The sequence below is a fragment of the Molossus molossus genome, unplaced genomic scaffold (genome assembly GCF_014108415.1).
Source record: "Molossus molossus isolate mMolMol1 unplaced genomic scaffold, mMolMol1.p scaffold_m16_p_6, whole genome shotgun sequence".
Taxonomy (NCBI): domain Eukaryota; kingdom Metazoa; phylum Chordata; class Mammalia; order Chiroptera; family Molossidae; genus Molossus; species Molossus molossus.
In genome coordinates, this window is record NW_023425399.1 from 76579425 (window position 1) to 76596992 (window position 17568).

The following is a 17568-nucleotide window of genomic DNA, read 5'->3' on the forward strand; positions in this document are numbered from 1 at the left end:
TTGAGTGGCAGGAGACTGTCGAGTGTCTCTGAGTGGACCTCAGCAGACGGGTGGGACTGGGGCTGTTGATCTGGGAGATACCAATGAATATGCTGTATTAACCCCCCCCCCCATTCTGTGAAAGTCCCCAGATTAGATGGAATAAGACATTAATTCTGCCTCCCAAAGCCCAGTAACAGAAGGCAACAAAGCTTTGTGGTTGTGAACTGGACTTTGGGGTCAGACGTCCAGGGTTTGTATCAGGTGTTATCACTTACTAGGTGTGTGACCTTCAATGATTATTTAACCTCCCGGTAGGTCTATTTCTGCAACATAAATGAGGATATATAATAGTGCTATCTCATAGTGTTGTGAGGATTAAATGAGATAAGAAACACAGAGCATGTAGAAAAGTGCCAGGCATGTAGTAAGCATGCAATAAATATTAGCTATTATGATGATTATTTTTATTACACACACTAATAACCCAAGGGAAAGGGACAAAACATGCTGCAGGGTGGCACAGCAGACATTTTTCTGCTGCCCGGATCAGGGTGTCCTTTTGGAGGAGGTGATACCTGAACCGAGTCTGGAGTATGGGTTGAACTCAGACAAGTGAGTGTTATTGCTACGTGAGCAGAAGGCCGAAGCTGGGAGGCAGGATGTGGGTGGAACTCACAGGTACAAGACATTTTCTGTGCATTCTCTCTGATCTTCACAAATCTTCACACCGTCTCTTTTCAGTTCTCAGCACACCCCTCTGCGAGCAGAATAAATGCCAACTTTATATGCCAGGAACTTGAGTCTCAGAGAGGTTAAAAAAAAATGTGTCCTGTCAATGAATGATAGATTCAGAATTGAAGCTTGGGGCTGTAGAATCCCAAAGAATGTGCTCTTCACCTGCGGCACTAGCAGGCTTGGGAAGCCAGGACAGGGAGATGTGATGGAGAACAGACTGGGGGAGGTACGCTTGGAATCACCCTTGAACCAGATCAGGTGCGTCTTGAATGGCCTAATATAATTTTGACATTTTTTTTTTTGTTTTGTTTTATTTTTTTTATCCTCACCCGAGGACATTTTTCCATTTTTTGTACAGATAGAGTGGGAGGGAGAGAGAGGAAGGGAGAGAGAGAGAGAAACATCGATGTGAAGGGACACATCGAGTGGCTGCCACCCACACGACCAACCAGGGCCGGGGACAAACTGCAACAGAAGTACGTGCCCTTAGCGGGAACCGAACTCGGGTCTCTCCGGACCGCAGGCCGACGCTCTAACCGCTGAGCCAAACTGGCCAGGGCTGACATTTTTTGATAGTTAATGTGAAGCCATTAAAAGGAGTGCTTTGGTTACAGTTTCAGATCCCAAATTGCGGTCGGGTCCAGATCTGGCTGTGATTTTAAGCAATTCTCTTAACTTTCTAGTGATCGAACATCCCCACTCAGCAATGTTCAAGCACAGACTGTGTTAAAGAACTGATTTGCATTCTGGGCACTTTATCTAGAAATTTGGTCAGGGAGGAAGACCTGATCTTGAAGGAATCCGAAACTCCTAGGAAGCCTTCAGCTGCTAGCTCCAGAAAACCCGCTGCAAAATGGTTTAACCAGCAAGAGGGCTATGTGTCCTGTTAAGGGACACAGGTGGGTTGAGGCCTGGCACATCGGGACTGGGCTCTGCCTCCCCACAGCCATCCTGGCTCTGTGCTGCACAGCGGAGGATGGCATACCCTTACGCGACAATGCCCAGCACCAGAAGCACCGATCTGCCTGGCTTTCCCTCTACGAGAAGGAAACCATTCTCAGAGGCCGCACCCCAGGCTTCCCCTCAAGGCTCATTGGCCAGGAGGGCTCACATGTTTGTTCCTGAACCAATTCCTAGCAAGATGAATTCCCACATTCACTTTGAAGAATGGAGAGCCCCCCTGAGCTCTAAGCCCCTTAGGAAAGGAATGGACAGATCATTAGAATCTGGGCTTTGCAGAAGAGACAGGAGGGGGCTGGTGAGTCTTGGTTTCTTCCAGCAGTTTTTTTTTTTTTTTAAGTCACTTTAGATATTTATTAGGGTTGTTTTCTGCTTTAAAACCCAGTCCCATTCAAAAAATCCAAAGCACCATCCAGCTCAGACTTCTGGGCGTGGGTCAGCTTTGATGAAAGTGGGGATAGACTGGACCCCCACACCTTCAGGATCCTCTCTTGATCCTCGCACTGCCCTACTGCTAAAGCCCGAGTGAGTGGCCCCAGGGCAGGTGACAGGTCGGCAGCTCTGTGGCCCACTGACTGGCCTCAGTGCTCCTGGCTCTCAAGGACAGGTTCTAAGGAAGCCCTGTGGTGGGAGGGGCTCTGGACAGGTTCTAAGGAAGCCCTGTGGTGGGAGAGGCTTCAAGGACAGGTTCTATGGAAGCCCTGTGGTGGGAGAGGCTTCAAGGACAGGTTCTAAGGAAGCCCTTAGTGGGAGGGGCTTCAAGGACAGGTTCCAAGGAAGCCCTGTGGTGGGAGGGGCTTCAAGGACAGGTTCTAAGGAAGCCCTGTGGTGGGAGGGGCTTCAAGGACAGGTTCCAAGGAAGCCCTGTGGTGGGAGGGGCTTCAAGGACAGGTTCTAAGGAAGCCCTGTGGTGGGCGGGGCTCTGGACAGGTTCCAAGGAAGCCCTGTGGTGGGAGGGGCTTCAAGGACAGGTTCTAAGGAAGCCCTGTGGTAGGAGGGGCTCTGGACAGGTTCTAAAGAAGCCCTGTGGTGGGAGGGGCTTCAAGGACAGGTTCCAAGGAAGCCCTGTGGTGGGAGGGGCTTCAAGGACAGGTTCTAAGGAAGCCCTGTGGTGGGAGGGGCTTCAAGGACAGGTTCCAAGGAAGCCCTGTGGTGGGAGGGCCTCTGGACAGCCACTGGCTCCCGGTGCCACACTGGCAGGAAAGACAGCAGACCTCTGTAGGATGTGAATAACCTCCATCCTCCCCAAGGATGAATCCATATGTATTGAATTCCTCTCTTAGGTTCCAAAGTAAAAGCTGAGCTAGGCACTTAGCAAGATCAGCATTCTTCATTCTTCCCCCTGATAATTTGTGGCCCTAATTTTGTGCTTCTTTCCCATACAGCCATTGCAGGACACACCAGTGGCCTCCCAGAGCAGTGTGCCTGTGTGGCAGAATGCTCAGTCATGCCCATCGCCTCCTGGAACCCAGGCCAGTCACGGAGCTCTCAGATTTGGGGACAGTCCCACCAGCCACTTGCTGTTCATGCTTCCCCAGGAATTGCTACGACCCAGGTATTACTTAATTTTCCTACCCGCCCCGTCCCCACACTCAGAACCTGACTCTGTGATTTTGCCCCAGAGCAGGCTCGCTGGCATGACACCATGCACCTGTCGCTGAGGATGGTGGCACGGCCACTTTTGTGACGAGGTGCTGGCCTGTCCAGGACACAGCCTCCCCACAGCGGGAAAGCACACGTGACGTGCTGCTCGAGGCTGAGACAAACAGCTCGGCTCTGGCTTAGAACTGACAGTGTTCTAAAAATAAGGCTGATAATTCTCTTCAAAGCTGCTATTTATTTCTATGATAAATCACCTTTCTCCCCCTGCATTCTATAATCAGAGGAAAATCATTCTTTTCGGTATACTCAGTGCCTGACAGACCATTTTTAGAGAATACATTTGGACTTTTTGTGCTGACAAGTTGCATCTCTTTTGGGGAAGAAGGAATGAGCAGAGACGTTAATTATGCCAGAAAAAAAATGTAGAAAAACAAGGTTTGTCATTTTCATGTGATTTGAAGGAGACCTAAATAAAAAGGTGCCACAAATTCTCTTATGACTTATCTATAGGAGCAGAATTTCCCAGAGGTCAGAAAGACCTGGCTTTCCATCCCTGCTCAGCCACTTGCCAGCTGCGTGAGCTCAGGCCTCAGGCCCTGCAGGCTGGGATCTGACGTGCAGGAGCTTTATTGTTCCTGTAGATCAAGGGGCGGGGCAGGAGCCGGCAAAGAGAGCCTTTAGCGGAGCTGGGGGGCTGCCGCCCTGCAAGCGGATGGAAAGGAAGGAGCTGGCGGGAAGGGCCTCAGACTGCAGTGTGGCCTGAGGGTCAGGCTTCCTACTGCTGCCTTTGGGGGCAAGGGGGCGTTATTAAGTTCATTTTTTCTGAAAGAATGTTGCTGTGAGAAATAATTCTGGAGAGCAAAGGTCAAGTCTGCTAACCAAGGCCACATATGTAAAGTACTCGAATTCTATAGTAAATTCTACTATCTTCTTTCAACGGGCTAACCCTCATTTTCCAAACCTCCGCACTCACACGGATACACCACGAGAAATACTGAGCAGTGTCACCATCTGGTTGGTTTAATGTAACAAATATAGATTTCGTCTTCATTTTAAAGAACATTACCCCCAAGGAAACTTGCTAATTTGAAGAATTAAAGTTCATCTGTGTTGGCTCAGCCTCACAGTATAGAAAAGCAAAGAGAAGTTAACAGTATGATTTTTTCTTCCACTTCTTGAGTCTGCCTCCAAGTTTTTCATATGCAGTGCCATTTAATTCAATTCAGTAACTAATTCTTTTTATTTTTTATTTATTTTATTTTTTTTTATCCTCACCCGAGGATATTTTTCCTTTTTTTTTTTTTTGTACAGATAGAGTGGGAGGGAGAGAGAGGAAGGGAGAGAGAGAGAGAAACATCGATGTGAAGGGACACATCGAGTGGCTGCCACCTGCACGACCAACCAGGGCCGGGGACAAACTGCAACCGAAGTACGTGCCCTTAGCGGGAACTGAACCCGGGTCTCTCCGGACCGCAGGCCGACGCTCTAACCGCTGAGCCAAACTGGCCAAGGCACTAATTCTTTTTAAAAAAAATATGTTTCTTTATTGAATTTAGAGAGAGAGGAAGGGAGAGAGAGAGATAGGAACACTGATGAGAAATCCTGCACAGCCCCCCACTGGGGATCAAGCCCAAAACTTGGGTATGTGCCCCAACCAGAAAGCGAACCAGCAACGTCTTGGTGCATAAGTCATTGCTCAACCACTGAGCCACACTGGCTGGGCTCAGTAGCTAAATCTTTGTAACTAAGCAGGACAGACCCAGTTCCTGCCTTCTGTCTGGTGTGCATTTAAACATAAACCACGAGGAATGGGTGCCGACAGCCTGCATCTCCCACCCCCTCCTCCCACTGCATGCCCAGGCAGCCACTTCAGTGCACCCGTGCCCCATAAACAGCTGAGGAATGAAACGTGCACCACTGAGTTCTCAGTGCCCACCAGTGTCTTGTGCATACTACACACTCATTAAATATTTGGTGAATGAATGAATAAATAAATGGATAGAAAGCCTGGCTGGTGTGGCTCAGTGGTTGAGCATCGACCCCTGCACCAAGAGGTCGCTGGTTTGATCCCTGGTCAGGGCACCTGCCCAGGTTGTGTGACAAATCCCCGGTGAGGGTCATGCAGGAGGCGGCCAGTCGATGTTCTCCCTCATTGATGTTTCTATCTCTCTCGCCTTCTCCCTACCTCTCTCTAAAATCAATAAAGAAAAAAAATTTTTTAATAAATAGATGGATAGATGAATGGAGTTTTCATAGAAAGTAAAGCTTGTTTAGCCAGATGTGCATATGATATGTAACCATCGTGCAAATGAATATTAACTTTTATTCTCTGCTTTTACTGCATGATGCTTGTTTAATTCCTATTTTATCACAGGTGGGGTATTAAGGTCTGAGAAACAAACATAAAGGTGGGTGGGAGAAGGTGGGTGTGCACTTCTGTGCCTCTGTGTTAAATGCGTCTTACAGAAAGAAAACATTTACCCAATGCTTAAATCATATCCTTGTTACTCAAACGATCTCGCACTGCTCTCAACAACTCTCCTGGCTGTATACAAAACAGATCGCATATTCATAGGGGTGAAAAGGGGTGTGAGGGCTCCGTGAAATAAGCAGCCACAGAAAGACAAATACTGTGTGGTCTCACTTACCCAAGGTACCTAGAGTGGTACAATTCAGACACAGTGTGGAGTGGTGGTTGCCCGGGGCTGGAGGAGCAGAGAATACAGAGTCGATGTTTAATGGGTACAGTGTCAGTTTTGCAAGATGGGTTGTACAACGTTGTGAATGTACTTAACACTACTAAGCTGAACACTTCAAGATGGTAGGTTTTATGTTATGTATATTTTACCATAATTTTTGTAAATGTTGGTTTTTGTTTTTTTTTAAGTAAAGCATCTTCCTCCTTGCCATGTGCTGGGACTTCCACCACCAGCAAAGCTCCCTGCAAAACTCCCACCTTGTTCCCCAGCTCAGTGAGGGAATTACACAACACAACTTCCAACAGCTGAATGTAATGACTTTTAAAAGTTCCCAGAGGGACAGGTGGTTTAAGCAGCACATGCCTCAGTCTATTCATTTAAATAGAGGGTCTTCAGAGATTTGCTCCTCACCCTCTCCCCCAGCCTCTAAGATTTGGAAAAACATTAAAAACTTCGACTTTCTTTCTTTGCCTGTTGCTTTCTTTTCCTCACAGGTCACAGTTCTCTGTGGACGTGCAGACAACATCCCCCAGAGGGCTTGTGTTTTACACAGGCATGATGAACTCCTTTATGGCTCTTTATCTCTCAAAGGGGCAACTGGTCTTTGCTTTGGGGGCAGAAGGGAAAAAATGGAGGCTCAGAAGCAAAGAGAAGTGCAATGACGGGAATTGGCACACGGTAAGAGCGGGGCTGCATCGGAACCTCAGCACTGGAGACCGCTGCCTCTTCAGTCCCCACCCCCATGCCTCCTGAGGTGTCTCACTCCCTGTCCCTACTTCACCCTGGCTTCCTAGACCATCTCTCTCCTTCAGGACAGTCCCCAGGCCTCCAGGCCCCCCTCTGATCCTTCTCTACAGCACAAGTATCAAGACCCACACCCCTAGCCTCCCAGCTCTTGCCTCCAGCATCCCAGATTTAAAGAAATAAAGGCAAGAGCCCTGGCCAGTTTGGCTCAGCGGTTGGAGCGTCGGCCTGCGGTACAGAGAGACACGGGTTCGGTTCCCGCTAAGGGCACGTGCCTCGGTTGCAGTTTGTCCCTGGCCCTGGTTGGGTTGTGCGGGTGGCAGCCACTCGATGTGTCCCTTCACGTCGATGTTTCTCTCTCTCTCTCTTGCTCTCTCTCCCTCCCGCTCTATCTGAACAAAAAATGGAAAAATGTCCTCGGGTGAGGATAAAAAAAAAAAAGAAAGAAAGGCAAGAAAGGACCAATTTTTTTTTTTTTTCTGATAAGGGAACTGAAACTCAGACAACTTAAGCGATTTGACAAGTGGTACTCAGTCGACAAAGATGTAATGAGCTGCCATCCTGGAGCTTATAAACAAAAAATCCCCACTGTAATGTCAGATCTTAGTAAGAGCTTTGAGAAAAATACTAAAGCAAGGTGAGGAAGTAATTGAGTGGAGAGACTATTTTAGATCGGGTAGTGAAAAAAGGCCTTTTCCGGGAGGTGACAATCACATGAAGGTATAGGGAGGGTGTTCAGGCAGAGGGAACAGCAGGTACCAAGACCCTGAGGTAGGACTTAGCTGAGTGAACAGAACGGAAAGAGTAAGAAATGGGATTCAAAAGCAAGGCAGGTTCAAATCATTTAAGTTTTGAAGACCAAGACAAGGATTTTGGATTTTAGTTTGAGTGTCTCTGAAGCGTTTGGAGAGCCTAAAACTAAAAAGGGACCATTGGGTGAACTGGTTTATGTTTTCAAAACTCTTTTTAGCTGAAGAGACTAAAAGAGGGTAAGAGTAGCCCTGGCCAGTTTGGTTCAGTGGTTAGAGCATCAGCCTGCGGTCCAGAGAGACCCGGGTTCGGTTCCCGCTAAGGGCACGTACCTCGGTTGCAGTTTGTCCCCAGCCCTGCTTGGTCGTGCAGGTGGCAGCCACTCGATGTGTCCCTTTCACATCGATGTTTCTCTCTCTCTTCCTCTCTCCTCCCACTCTATCTGAACAAAAAATGGGAAAATGTCCTCGGATGAGGATAAGAAAAGTTAATTAATTAATTAAAGAGGGTAAGAGTAGAAGTAGGTACACCAGATCGATGCTAGTGCCTGTGCTTCTAGAGGCTGTGGTGGAGGTGGAGAGAAATGGACCATCCAGACTGTGTTCAAAGGCGGACACAAGAGGTCTTGCTGATGGATTGCATGTAGAGTGTGAGGGAAAGAGGAGTCCATGTTGAGTCCTATGATTTTGGACCAGCAATTGAGTCAATAGTGAAACTTGCTGAGATGAAAAAGCTGGGGAGGGGGTGAATGTGGCCAGGCAAGGAGCAATTTAGAACTGGGGAGGAGCAGGGGTTCTGGTGTGAACATCCTAGACCTGCGATGCCTATCGGACACATGAGCCCACATTTCAGTAGACAGCAGAGGCCAGAAATCACAGCTGGGTGTATAACTCGGGAGCCGTTGGTGAACAGTCTCCCATCGACAGTGGAGCTCAGGAATCCTAACTTTTAGCCAAGTTTAGAAAACTTGTTCCTCGTTAGAAGAGAAGTAGCCACTGGCCCCTTGCTCAAGGGAGTGTGTGAGTCACCCTACCCCCCAGTTCTGCACAAACTATTCCTTCTCCTTTGTTGCTTGGGTATATCTATAGTCCTTTGGCTCTTCAGTTGTTTATATTTTCTATGAATTTCCAGATTAATTACATCTTTATTAGTTCACTTTTGAGCAACCTTTTCTGTTTTGCTCATAATTTTTTTTAAATTCTTTTTTCTTTATTGATTTTAGAGAGAGGAAGGGAGACAGAGAGAGAGATGGAAACATTGATGAGAGAACATTGACTGGCCGCCTCCTGCATGCCCCCACTGGGGATCAGGCCCACAACCTGGGCATGTGCCCTGACCAGGAATCGAACCAGTGACCCCTTGGTGCAGGGTGGACGCTCAACCAGTGAGCCACACCAGACGGGGTTTTGCTCACATTTTTAGCTCACTTGGTTCAATATCTAACATATCACAAAATGATGATGCAGCTGATGATAATGATGACAACATGAGGGAGAAAAATCTTTGATTTTTTTTAAAGTTACTTGAGGGACAGAAAAAACATTTTTTAAAAATTCCCTGCGCCCAGTAAATAAAATACAGCAACAACTGTCAAAGGCAAAAATATGATGAACTCATTTTCTTTACTATCAAGGTGACGTTTGGACAAGATGAAGGAAAGGGGCGCTTGGTTATAGATGGTCTGAGGGCCTCAGAGGGACGTTTGCCTGGAAATTCCACCTTCAGCCTCAGAGCATCAGTTTACCTGGGATCGCCTCCCTCAGGGAAGCCAAAGGTAAAGAGTTGTGCCTCAGAGCCTTAGATAAAAAAATAACTCACTTTATGATGTGATCATTATAATTATACAAGGTATTCAAGAATATCAAAATACTCTAAATAGTTTTCAAAATAATCTAATTAATGTCCATAAGCCCTAGCCTTTCTTTTTTTTCTTTTTTTTTTTTTTTTTTACATTTATGATCTCATTTAATCTTTTTTTGTTGTTGTTGTTGCAGATGTTTCTCCTTTTTTTACCCCATTGGTACCCCCCTCCCCATCCCGGGCTTTGTTGTCCATGTCCATTGGTCATGCATACATGCATATCAGTTCTGTGGTTTATCTCTTCCTACCCCCCTACCCCCTCTTCTGAGGGATGTCAGTCTGTGCCCTACTTCCATGTTTCTGGGTCTACCGTATTCCTCAGACTGTTATGTTCATTATATTCCGTATATAAGTGAGATCATGTGGTATTTGTCTTTTTCTGCTTGGCTTATTTCACTTAGGATAATACAGGTCCCTCCATGTCATCTCAAAGGATAAGAGATCTTTCTTTCTCGCAGCTGCGTAGTACTCCATTGTGTATATGTACCACAGCTTTTTTATCCACTCGTCTACTGATGGACACTTGGGCTGTTTCCAGATCTTAGCTATTGTAAATAGTGCTGCTATGAACATGGAGGTAGCCTTTCTTTTTAAAGGTGCAGCTTGAGACAGGCAGGCCCTGAAGGAGTGGATTCAGGCCTTCTCCATGGCCCCAAGTCATAAAGTATTATTTTACTTAATTATACATAATAACATTTATATCCTAAGTGATATATAACATACTATAGTATATGTAATATATAATACATATGTAACATATTAATTGCTAAGGAGGATACTCAATGTTATTGTTTGCTTTTCTGAAAACTCTGTACCTATTTCCCTCTCAGCAAAGTCACAGGATGGGTTAGCCTTTGAAGGGTACAATTTGAGTATTTTTTTGACCTGGATAAATCCTACACGGCCTCCTAATATCAGGGACAGTCTGTAGCACCTCATTTATAACATTCTTACAAGCCACGGTTCTTTTTGCAGCCTTCCTGAAGGATTACCATTGGATTACTGTCCTCTAAATCCTCTCGAAGGACAGACCGCTTCCCACCAAACCATGCCTGCTGCTGAACACCGAAGCCTGCAGCCAGCCAGGGTTCAGTGTGGGGCCGTGGTCTGTCCTGGAGAGTCTGAGCTGGGTCTCAGCTATAAGCGCCTCATGGCATAAGATGGAAAATCTTGAGACCAAAAATGTCATAGGAGCCCGATCAGTACTATACCATTGACACTCACACCACATGCGTCTCTAGTGTCACCATATTCTCTTAAAAGGGAGTCCAGGGTCCCAACGGCACTAATTCTAGAAGGGAGTTTAGGGATCTCATTCAGTGATTCTTCAACTGTTTTGAGAATTTCATGAGCGTTACAGCCCCTCACCCCAGGCCAATGCACATACGGAAAACATCCGGTGTATGATTGAAGGGATCACAGAACCCAGAGCGCGCCCCTGGGCCCAGGTGAGAGTTGCTGTCCAGGCCAGTGCTAGGCGGGCGCAGGCCTCCATGCATGCCCACGGAGGCTCACTTTCACTTTAAGGCGTTCAACGAGCCTAACAATGGAGGGAACCTTTGCACACTTTATTATTTTGGGAACGCTTTGGCCTCTTCAGGCAGCTGCCCTGCACTAAGCAATCACATGAGCTCGTGAACTCCGAAGAAGCGGTTGGTACACCAAGGAGACAGGGAGATCTGTGAAGTGTACAGTGCAAATGTGCCCTGTTGCAGCTCTGCCTGTGTGGACCAGGGTCAGGTCACCTTCCTGCTCTTGTCCCAGCACTCGAGAGCAACCTCCACCATTGGCACGCATGCCACTTGGGTTGGTGGTACCTTCACATCTGACCACCCACCAAGCATCTGGTATCCAGGTTTTTCTTGGAACTATGGGCAGAGAGCCAAATGGAACAGTCAGGCCCCCTGACTGAAACAGGAAGAAGAAATCCCCAGCCTTCCACCTTTAGCAGACAGCTGCCCCTGCCCCAACCTTGGCTGCCCCTGCCTTTCTGGGGGTTCTGAGTAACGAAGTTTGCTCTCTCTTCTGCTTGGTTGCAGGGTGTCCCCCAAAACAGCTTTGTGGGATGCCTGCGGAACTTTCAGTTGGATTCAAAACCACTCACCCATTCTACAAGCTCTGGGGTGTCTCCTTGCTTGACTGGCTCTTTGGAAAAAGGCATTTATTTCTCCCAAGAAGGTGGTCACGTCAAACTAGGTAAGGAGCAGTTTGGAAGAGTTTATGTCTTTGAGTCTGAAGAACTCCATCCTTTTTCTTGAATTATGATGTTTTAACTGCTTCTTGTCTTTTCTTTTTCTTTTGAAAGCTAACTCTGTGTTGTTGGAGCCAGAATTCAAGCTCCTGTTCAGCATCCGCCCGCGAAGTCTCACGGGAATCCTGATACACATCGGCAGTCAGCCCGGGAGGCACCTGCGCGTCTCCATGGAGGCAGGAAAGGTAGGCAGATGCCAGGCAGGGCCGTGCCCCTGCATCGGAAGCGGGTTCCGTTTTTGGAAACCACAGCAGGTGAAGTGATGAAGGAGTGGCATCCAATCTTGTATTTAAGAGACCTGACTCCAGGGCTGACTTACCCCCTTCCTTGAGCAAGGAATTTGATCTTCATGTTTTCTGTCCTTCTTGAAAATTGGGAAAACTCCAGCAAGCGGGGCTGAATTCCAGTGGCACCACTTAGTTACCTGGCCCTAGGGAAGCTCCTGAGCCTCTTTCAGGCTCAATTTCTTTTTCTTTAGAATGAAGATAATAATGCTTCTATCTTAGGGCTTCTGTCACGAGAATAGAAGCTGCCATATACTCAGTCAGTGTCCCTTGTTCTCTTCTCCCCATCACCCTGGTCATATCTCTACTTTTATTCGTAAGGGCAGAGCCAGAATTCATGAAGACCATTTTCTCACCTGTCACACCCATGTCCACGCCCCGTGTCCACTGTATCAGCTTCACCTTCCCCTTGTCCTGGTGCCTGCAGCCACACTGGCCACCAGGCCTCCACCCGGGCTTCCTTTGGCCTTCATGGGTTCCTTCTTCAGGGTATGCTTCTGCCACCGGCCTTTCCATCGCTCAGAGCCTTGTCCATATCGGATTTTCATGACCCTGTTATATCACCTTATCACCTTTTTTTTTTTTTTTACTAAATCTCTTTAAAAGCAGATTCTTCTAGGAAGCCTCTCTTGGTTAAGGCCTCGAGGAAAAGATGGATAACATGCCATTTCTTTATCCTTACACATCTTATTAAACATGAGGGGAAAACTCCAAGAAGACAATAAAATGGCCCAAACTTTCAGAACACGTTTACTTACGTCGCAGCCTTTACGTGTGGGCAGGCCTCTGGGGGCGAGAAGCAGGCGGCCACCTGCTTGCGGGTGGTTGAGACAAGGCTGGCTTTGCAGGGGAGGGTATGGGGAGAGTCTCCATTGTGAGCTGCTGGATGGAAAATATTCAAAAATTTTTAAACCAAGACCTATGACCATCATAACAGCGGTCACATTGGTTAGCTCAAAAATTCCCTGAGTATAGGCTGCAACTGTCTAGCTACATGCAAATTAAATGTAAATTATTTATCCACACCTATTTTAGTCCTCTCATTTTATTCACCTTGATTCAGCACTTGGAGGATCCTAGCCCAGAGAACAGGAATTCGGGATTCTATAAGGCAGCACGCTGAGTGCCTGACCCCTGACACATGCCCAGTACAAATGCAATCCATTAGCTTGTTGGATCCTTGGATGCGAACCCTCTATAAGTCATGCATTCATGGAATTGTTTTAATTGGCTGGCCCTTTGCAGCAGGGTGTAGGCTCAGCCAGCACTTTTGCCTTCCAAATTTTACACATCTTTCTAAACAAAGCCACTGTCACATATTAATAGCTAAGGAGGATCTTTGAGGTTAATCAGTAACCTTTGAGTAAGGCCTGATGGGGGCAGGGTTCGGGTGCAGAGGGAAGAGCTCATTGCCTTAGCCAGCAACTTCAGGCAGAACTCTGGACACGCAGCTTGCTTGCTTCAAAAGGATGCAGCAGAGAGATTCTCGCAAAGCCTTGGACCCCATGTGGTCACTTGGTGTGTGGCGGGGACCGCTGTCAGGGTGGAAGTGCTGGGAAGGGATGAGGGCAGGGGAAGTGGCTCCACCTGTCTTTCTGGAGGAATTAGGAAAATGCATGTATGTTCCAGGTCATGGCCTCTGTGGACAGTGAAGCAGGTGGGATCTTCACATCGGTCACACCAAAGCAGTCTCTGTGTGATGGACAGTGGCACTCTGTGGCAGGTATGGCAGCCAGTCTCCCTTTTCATCTGATTTGAATGCTCCAAATACAGCCAGAGTTTATTAATCCATTAGTGTCTGACCAGGGTCAGCCCACCAGGTTAACATTGTAAACCAAAATTAATTTGATGCCCTAGCTGGTTTGGCTCAGCAGTTAGAATGTCAGCCTGCAGACTGAAGGACCTCAGGTTTGATATTAGGTCAAGGGCATGTACCTGGGTTGTGGGTTCCATCCCTGACCCTGGTCAGGGTCGTGCAGGAAGTAACCAATCGGTGTGTCTCTCTCTCTCCCTCTCTTTCTTTCTCTCTCCCTCTCCCCCTTCCTTCCCTTCCACTCTATCTCAAAATTAATGGAAAAATATCCTTGGGTGAGAATTAATAACAACAACAATATAATTATAATAATAATAATAATAATAATAATATTTTGACTATAGTAAAGAATAAAAAAGCATTTATTTGAGCAAAAGGAGCTGCAGCCCAGAAGACACAGATTCAGGTAGCAACCTAAATTCTGTTCCATTGAGACAAAGGAGGGCCATCTTTTATAGAGAAAGTTCCTGCCCAAGTTCCCAATTATATGCAAATGATGTTTCTAAATTGTGCAGTTCTGATTGGTCAATGTAGGTGCAAATGAAGATACAATTTATGTAATTCTGATTGGCCATGGCAGGTCTTAATCCATTGGTCAAAAGATGAAACCAGGCTTTCCCTGCAGTGGTTGTCCCAGATGGTGTCAACAAGCAGGGCACAGGGCAGGAAGCCAAGAGTTCATTGCAATTAAGATTATTAACATGGCCCTGGCCAGTTTGGCTCAGCATAAGAGCACTGCCCTCAGACCAAGGAGTCCTGGGTTCAATTCCGGCCAAGGGCATGTACTTCAGTTGCAGTTTATACTGGCCCTGGTTGGAGTTATGCGGGTGGCAACCAGTCAATGTGTTTCTCTCTCTCTCCCTCTCTCTCCCTCCCTCCCTCCCTCCCTCTCTCTTCCTCCCTCTCTCCCTCCCTCCTTTTCTCTTCCTCCCTCTCTCCCTAGCTCTGTCTGAGAATTAATGTGAAAATGTCCTCTGGTGAGGATTAAAAAAAAAAAAAAAAGATTATTAACATGGGAGGAATTTTACTTGGACAGTCAAAAGTGACTGCCTTTGGCATCAGTTTTCAGAAATCAGTGTCTTCCTGGGAAGAAGCTGAGGTCATGGGACTTAGGCATGGCCCCTGGAGATAGGAGCCCAGGGCCTGAATCCTGTTCAGCTGGTGAACAAGCCATCTTCACGCTCCTCAGTGACTAGGAATCAGTCTCTGGGAAATAGGATGATATCTTTCTCACAAATTTTAAGGATTAAATTCTGCAATATATGGGGAGGGACCCAAACACCACCTGGTGTGGAAAAATAGTTGAACTTATGTTTAGGTTGACTGAATTCCTAGGAATAGTGCTCCCACAGGTCCAACAGGAATGAGTTGAAAGAAGCCAGTGTTTTAATGGGCAGAGGAACTAAATAGACACCTCTCCAAACAGCACATACAAATGGCCAAGAGACATATGAAGAAATGCTCAACATCACTGATTAGTGATGCACAGAGAGATGCAAATTAAAACAACAATGAGATATCACCTCACACCTGTCAGAATGGCCGCCATCAACAAATCATCAAACAACAAGTGTTGGCAAGGATGTGGAGAAAAGGGGACTCTAGTACACTGCTGGTGGGAATGCAGACTGGTGCAGCCACTGTGGAAAACAATATGGTGTTACCTCAAAAAACTAAAAATTGAACTACCATTTTGACCCAGTGATCCCACTTCTAGGAATATACCTTAAGAAACCTGAAACACCAATCAGAAAGAATATATGTACCCCCATGTTTGTAGCAGCACTATTTACAGTAGCTAAGATCTGGAAACAGCCCAAGTGTCCATCAGTAGATGAATGGATAAAAAAGCAGTGGTACATATACACAATGGAGTACTATGCAGCTGTAAGAAAGAAAGATCTCTTATCCTTTGAGACGACATGGAGGGACCTGGAAAGTATTATCCTAAAGTAAGCGAAACAAGGCAAGCAGAAAAAGACAAATACCACATGATCTCACTTATTTGTGGAATATAATGAACATAACAGTCTGAGGAATAGGGTAGACCCAGAGACGTGGAAGTGGGGTACAGACTGACAACCCTCAGAAGAGTGGGTGGTGAGGGGAGGGAAGAGATAAACCACAGAACTTATATGCATGTACGCATAACCAATAGACATGGACAACAAAGCCAGGAACAGGGTGGGTGGTATGGGGAGAAGGGTGTCAATGGGGAAAAAAAGGAGAAACATTGGTAACAAAAATAAATTAATTTAAAAAATCAAATAAAATGAATAAAAACGTATTTTAAAAAAGAAAAAAACAAAAAGAAGAAGCCAGTGTCTTCACACCAGTGTAGACAGTGAACAGTGGGCAGCGCCCTCCCCAGGTCACACCTGACCAATGTGCTTTCCCTCCAGTCACCATAAAACAGCACATCCTGCACCTGGAACTGGATGGGGTCAGCAGCTACACGGCTGGACGGCTCCCCTTCCCGCCTGCCGGCACTCGGGAGCCACTGCACATTGGAGGTGTCCCAGGTAACGCTCCTCATGACGTCTGTGCCGTGTTTTTCCACGTCAGCTCTTAACATTTCCATTTTAACCCAACACATGCGATACCCCAGCCCATGGGCTGCCAGTAGAGCAGCTGTTGACTGTACAGTGGACATGGGGAAGCCCTCTGCTCTAGCACGTGGCGAAACCCAGTTGCCAGCAATGGGCACATTTAATGGCAGCCCAGGCCTCACTACCCCTGCTTCCTTGTCCCAAGCCTGTAATCTGTAAGCCTCTCTTAAGAGCCTGCGTTAACCTAGAAGCCTGATAGCAGCGAAGAATCGGGAAAGGGGCTGAGAGACTGGTTTCTCCCCTCCAGGCATTAGGTTTTACTGGTGAGTTATTAAGCTTTGTGGGGCCAGAATGGGACAGTCAGGCAGGTTGAGATGGAGTCAAGTTCAAGACTGGAATTTTGCCTGGAAAGAGTCTTGTCATTCTTCATTGTTTTATGTCCGTCCAAATAGTTTGGTCATTAATTTTACGGGTCTTCCGTGACCCACAGAAAGCACTCACGCTTAGAGTTATTATCTGTTGATTTGCCTGTGGAATCTACTTCTCTGAGGAAGTGGAGGAGTAGCCTTGTGCTGGTTTATCCCAGCAGGTGGGGTGTTGGGTACCTGCTCAAAGCAAGGAAATGACTGGGTGAGCTGAGGCCTGGGTCCCTTTAGTTCTAATCTATTTTTTAAATTGGGTTCATTTATTTGACAGTATGAATTATCCATTGAATGCCTCTCCTTTCCCTCTCTCAGCCGAGTTAAAGACTCTGAAAGTCCCTGTCTGGAAATCATTTTTCGGCTGCCTGAAGAATATTCAAGTCAACCACATTCCCATCGCTGTCACCGAAGCTGCGGAAGTCCAGGGGACTGTCAGTCTGAACGGCTGTCCTGACCACTAACTCAAACCAATGACACAGTGAGGAAATTCACCTTAAAGTCACTGATTACCAACGCACCTCCCTCTCCCTGCACAAGGTCATCCTTGACTTACGACACCATGCGAGCGGTTCAGTAGCAAATCCAAGTTTGAACTTTGATTATACATAACCATCATCTTGCCATTCAGTGCTACATGTGTATTTTATATAAAAATTCCATTTCTCGAAGATGATGAACAAATTGTTATATGCTTTTTGGTAATATCATTTTCCACTAAAATTGAAATGTCTTTTAAAGAACATTATTTTCCACTTGTTAAAAAATAAATATCTTTTAAAGCACTTTAGAAATACAAAAATTTTACATCTGTTAAGAGGTTATAATTTATGAGGTTAAATTAATGCAGTGTACTCTTTAAATTATGATGTTTTATTAACATAAAGCCAGTGGCTTGATGGTCATTGTTAATCGTATTA

The 17568-nt window shown here is 46.4% G+C and overlaps 1 protein-coding gene across 4 annotated transcripts in view; it reads left to right on the top strand.

The window, feature by feature from the left end:
* Positions 1 to 17358, top strand: part of LAMA3 (laminin subunit alpha 3) — a 249933-nt gene extending 232575 nt beyond the window's left edge. For all 4 annotated transcript variants that reach the window (XM_036245198.1, XM_036245200.1, XM_036245199.1 and 1 more), the window contains 8 exons: positions 3063 to 3232; positions 6473 to 6656; positions 9106 to 9246; positions 11372 to 11528; positions 11638 to 11768; positions 13497 to 13590; positions 16083 to 16202; positions 16967 to 17358. In XM_036245198.1, the coding sequence (XP_036101091.1) occupies positions 3063 to 3232; positions 6473 to 6656; positions 9106 to 9246; positions 11372 to 11528; positions 11638 to 11768; positions 13497 to 13590; positions 16083 to 16202; positions 16967 to 17112 (1143 nt within the window). In that variant the 3' untranslated portion in view covers positions 17113 to 17358. The remainder of the gene's footprint in view (positions 1 to 3062; positions 3233 to 6472; positions 6657 to 9105; positions 9247 to 11371; positions 11529 to 11637; positions 11769 to 13496; positions 13591 to 16082; positions 16203 to 16966) is intronic.
* The last annotated feature ends 210 nt before the right edge of the window (positions 17359 to 17568 follow it).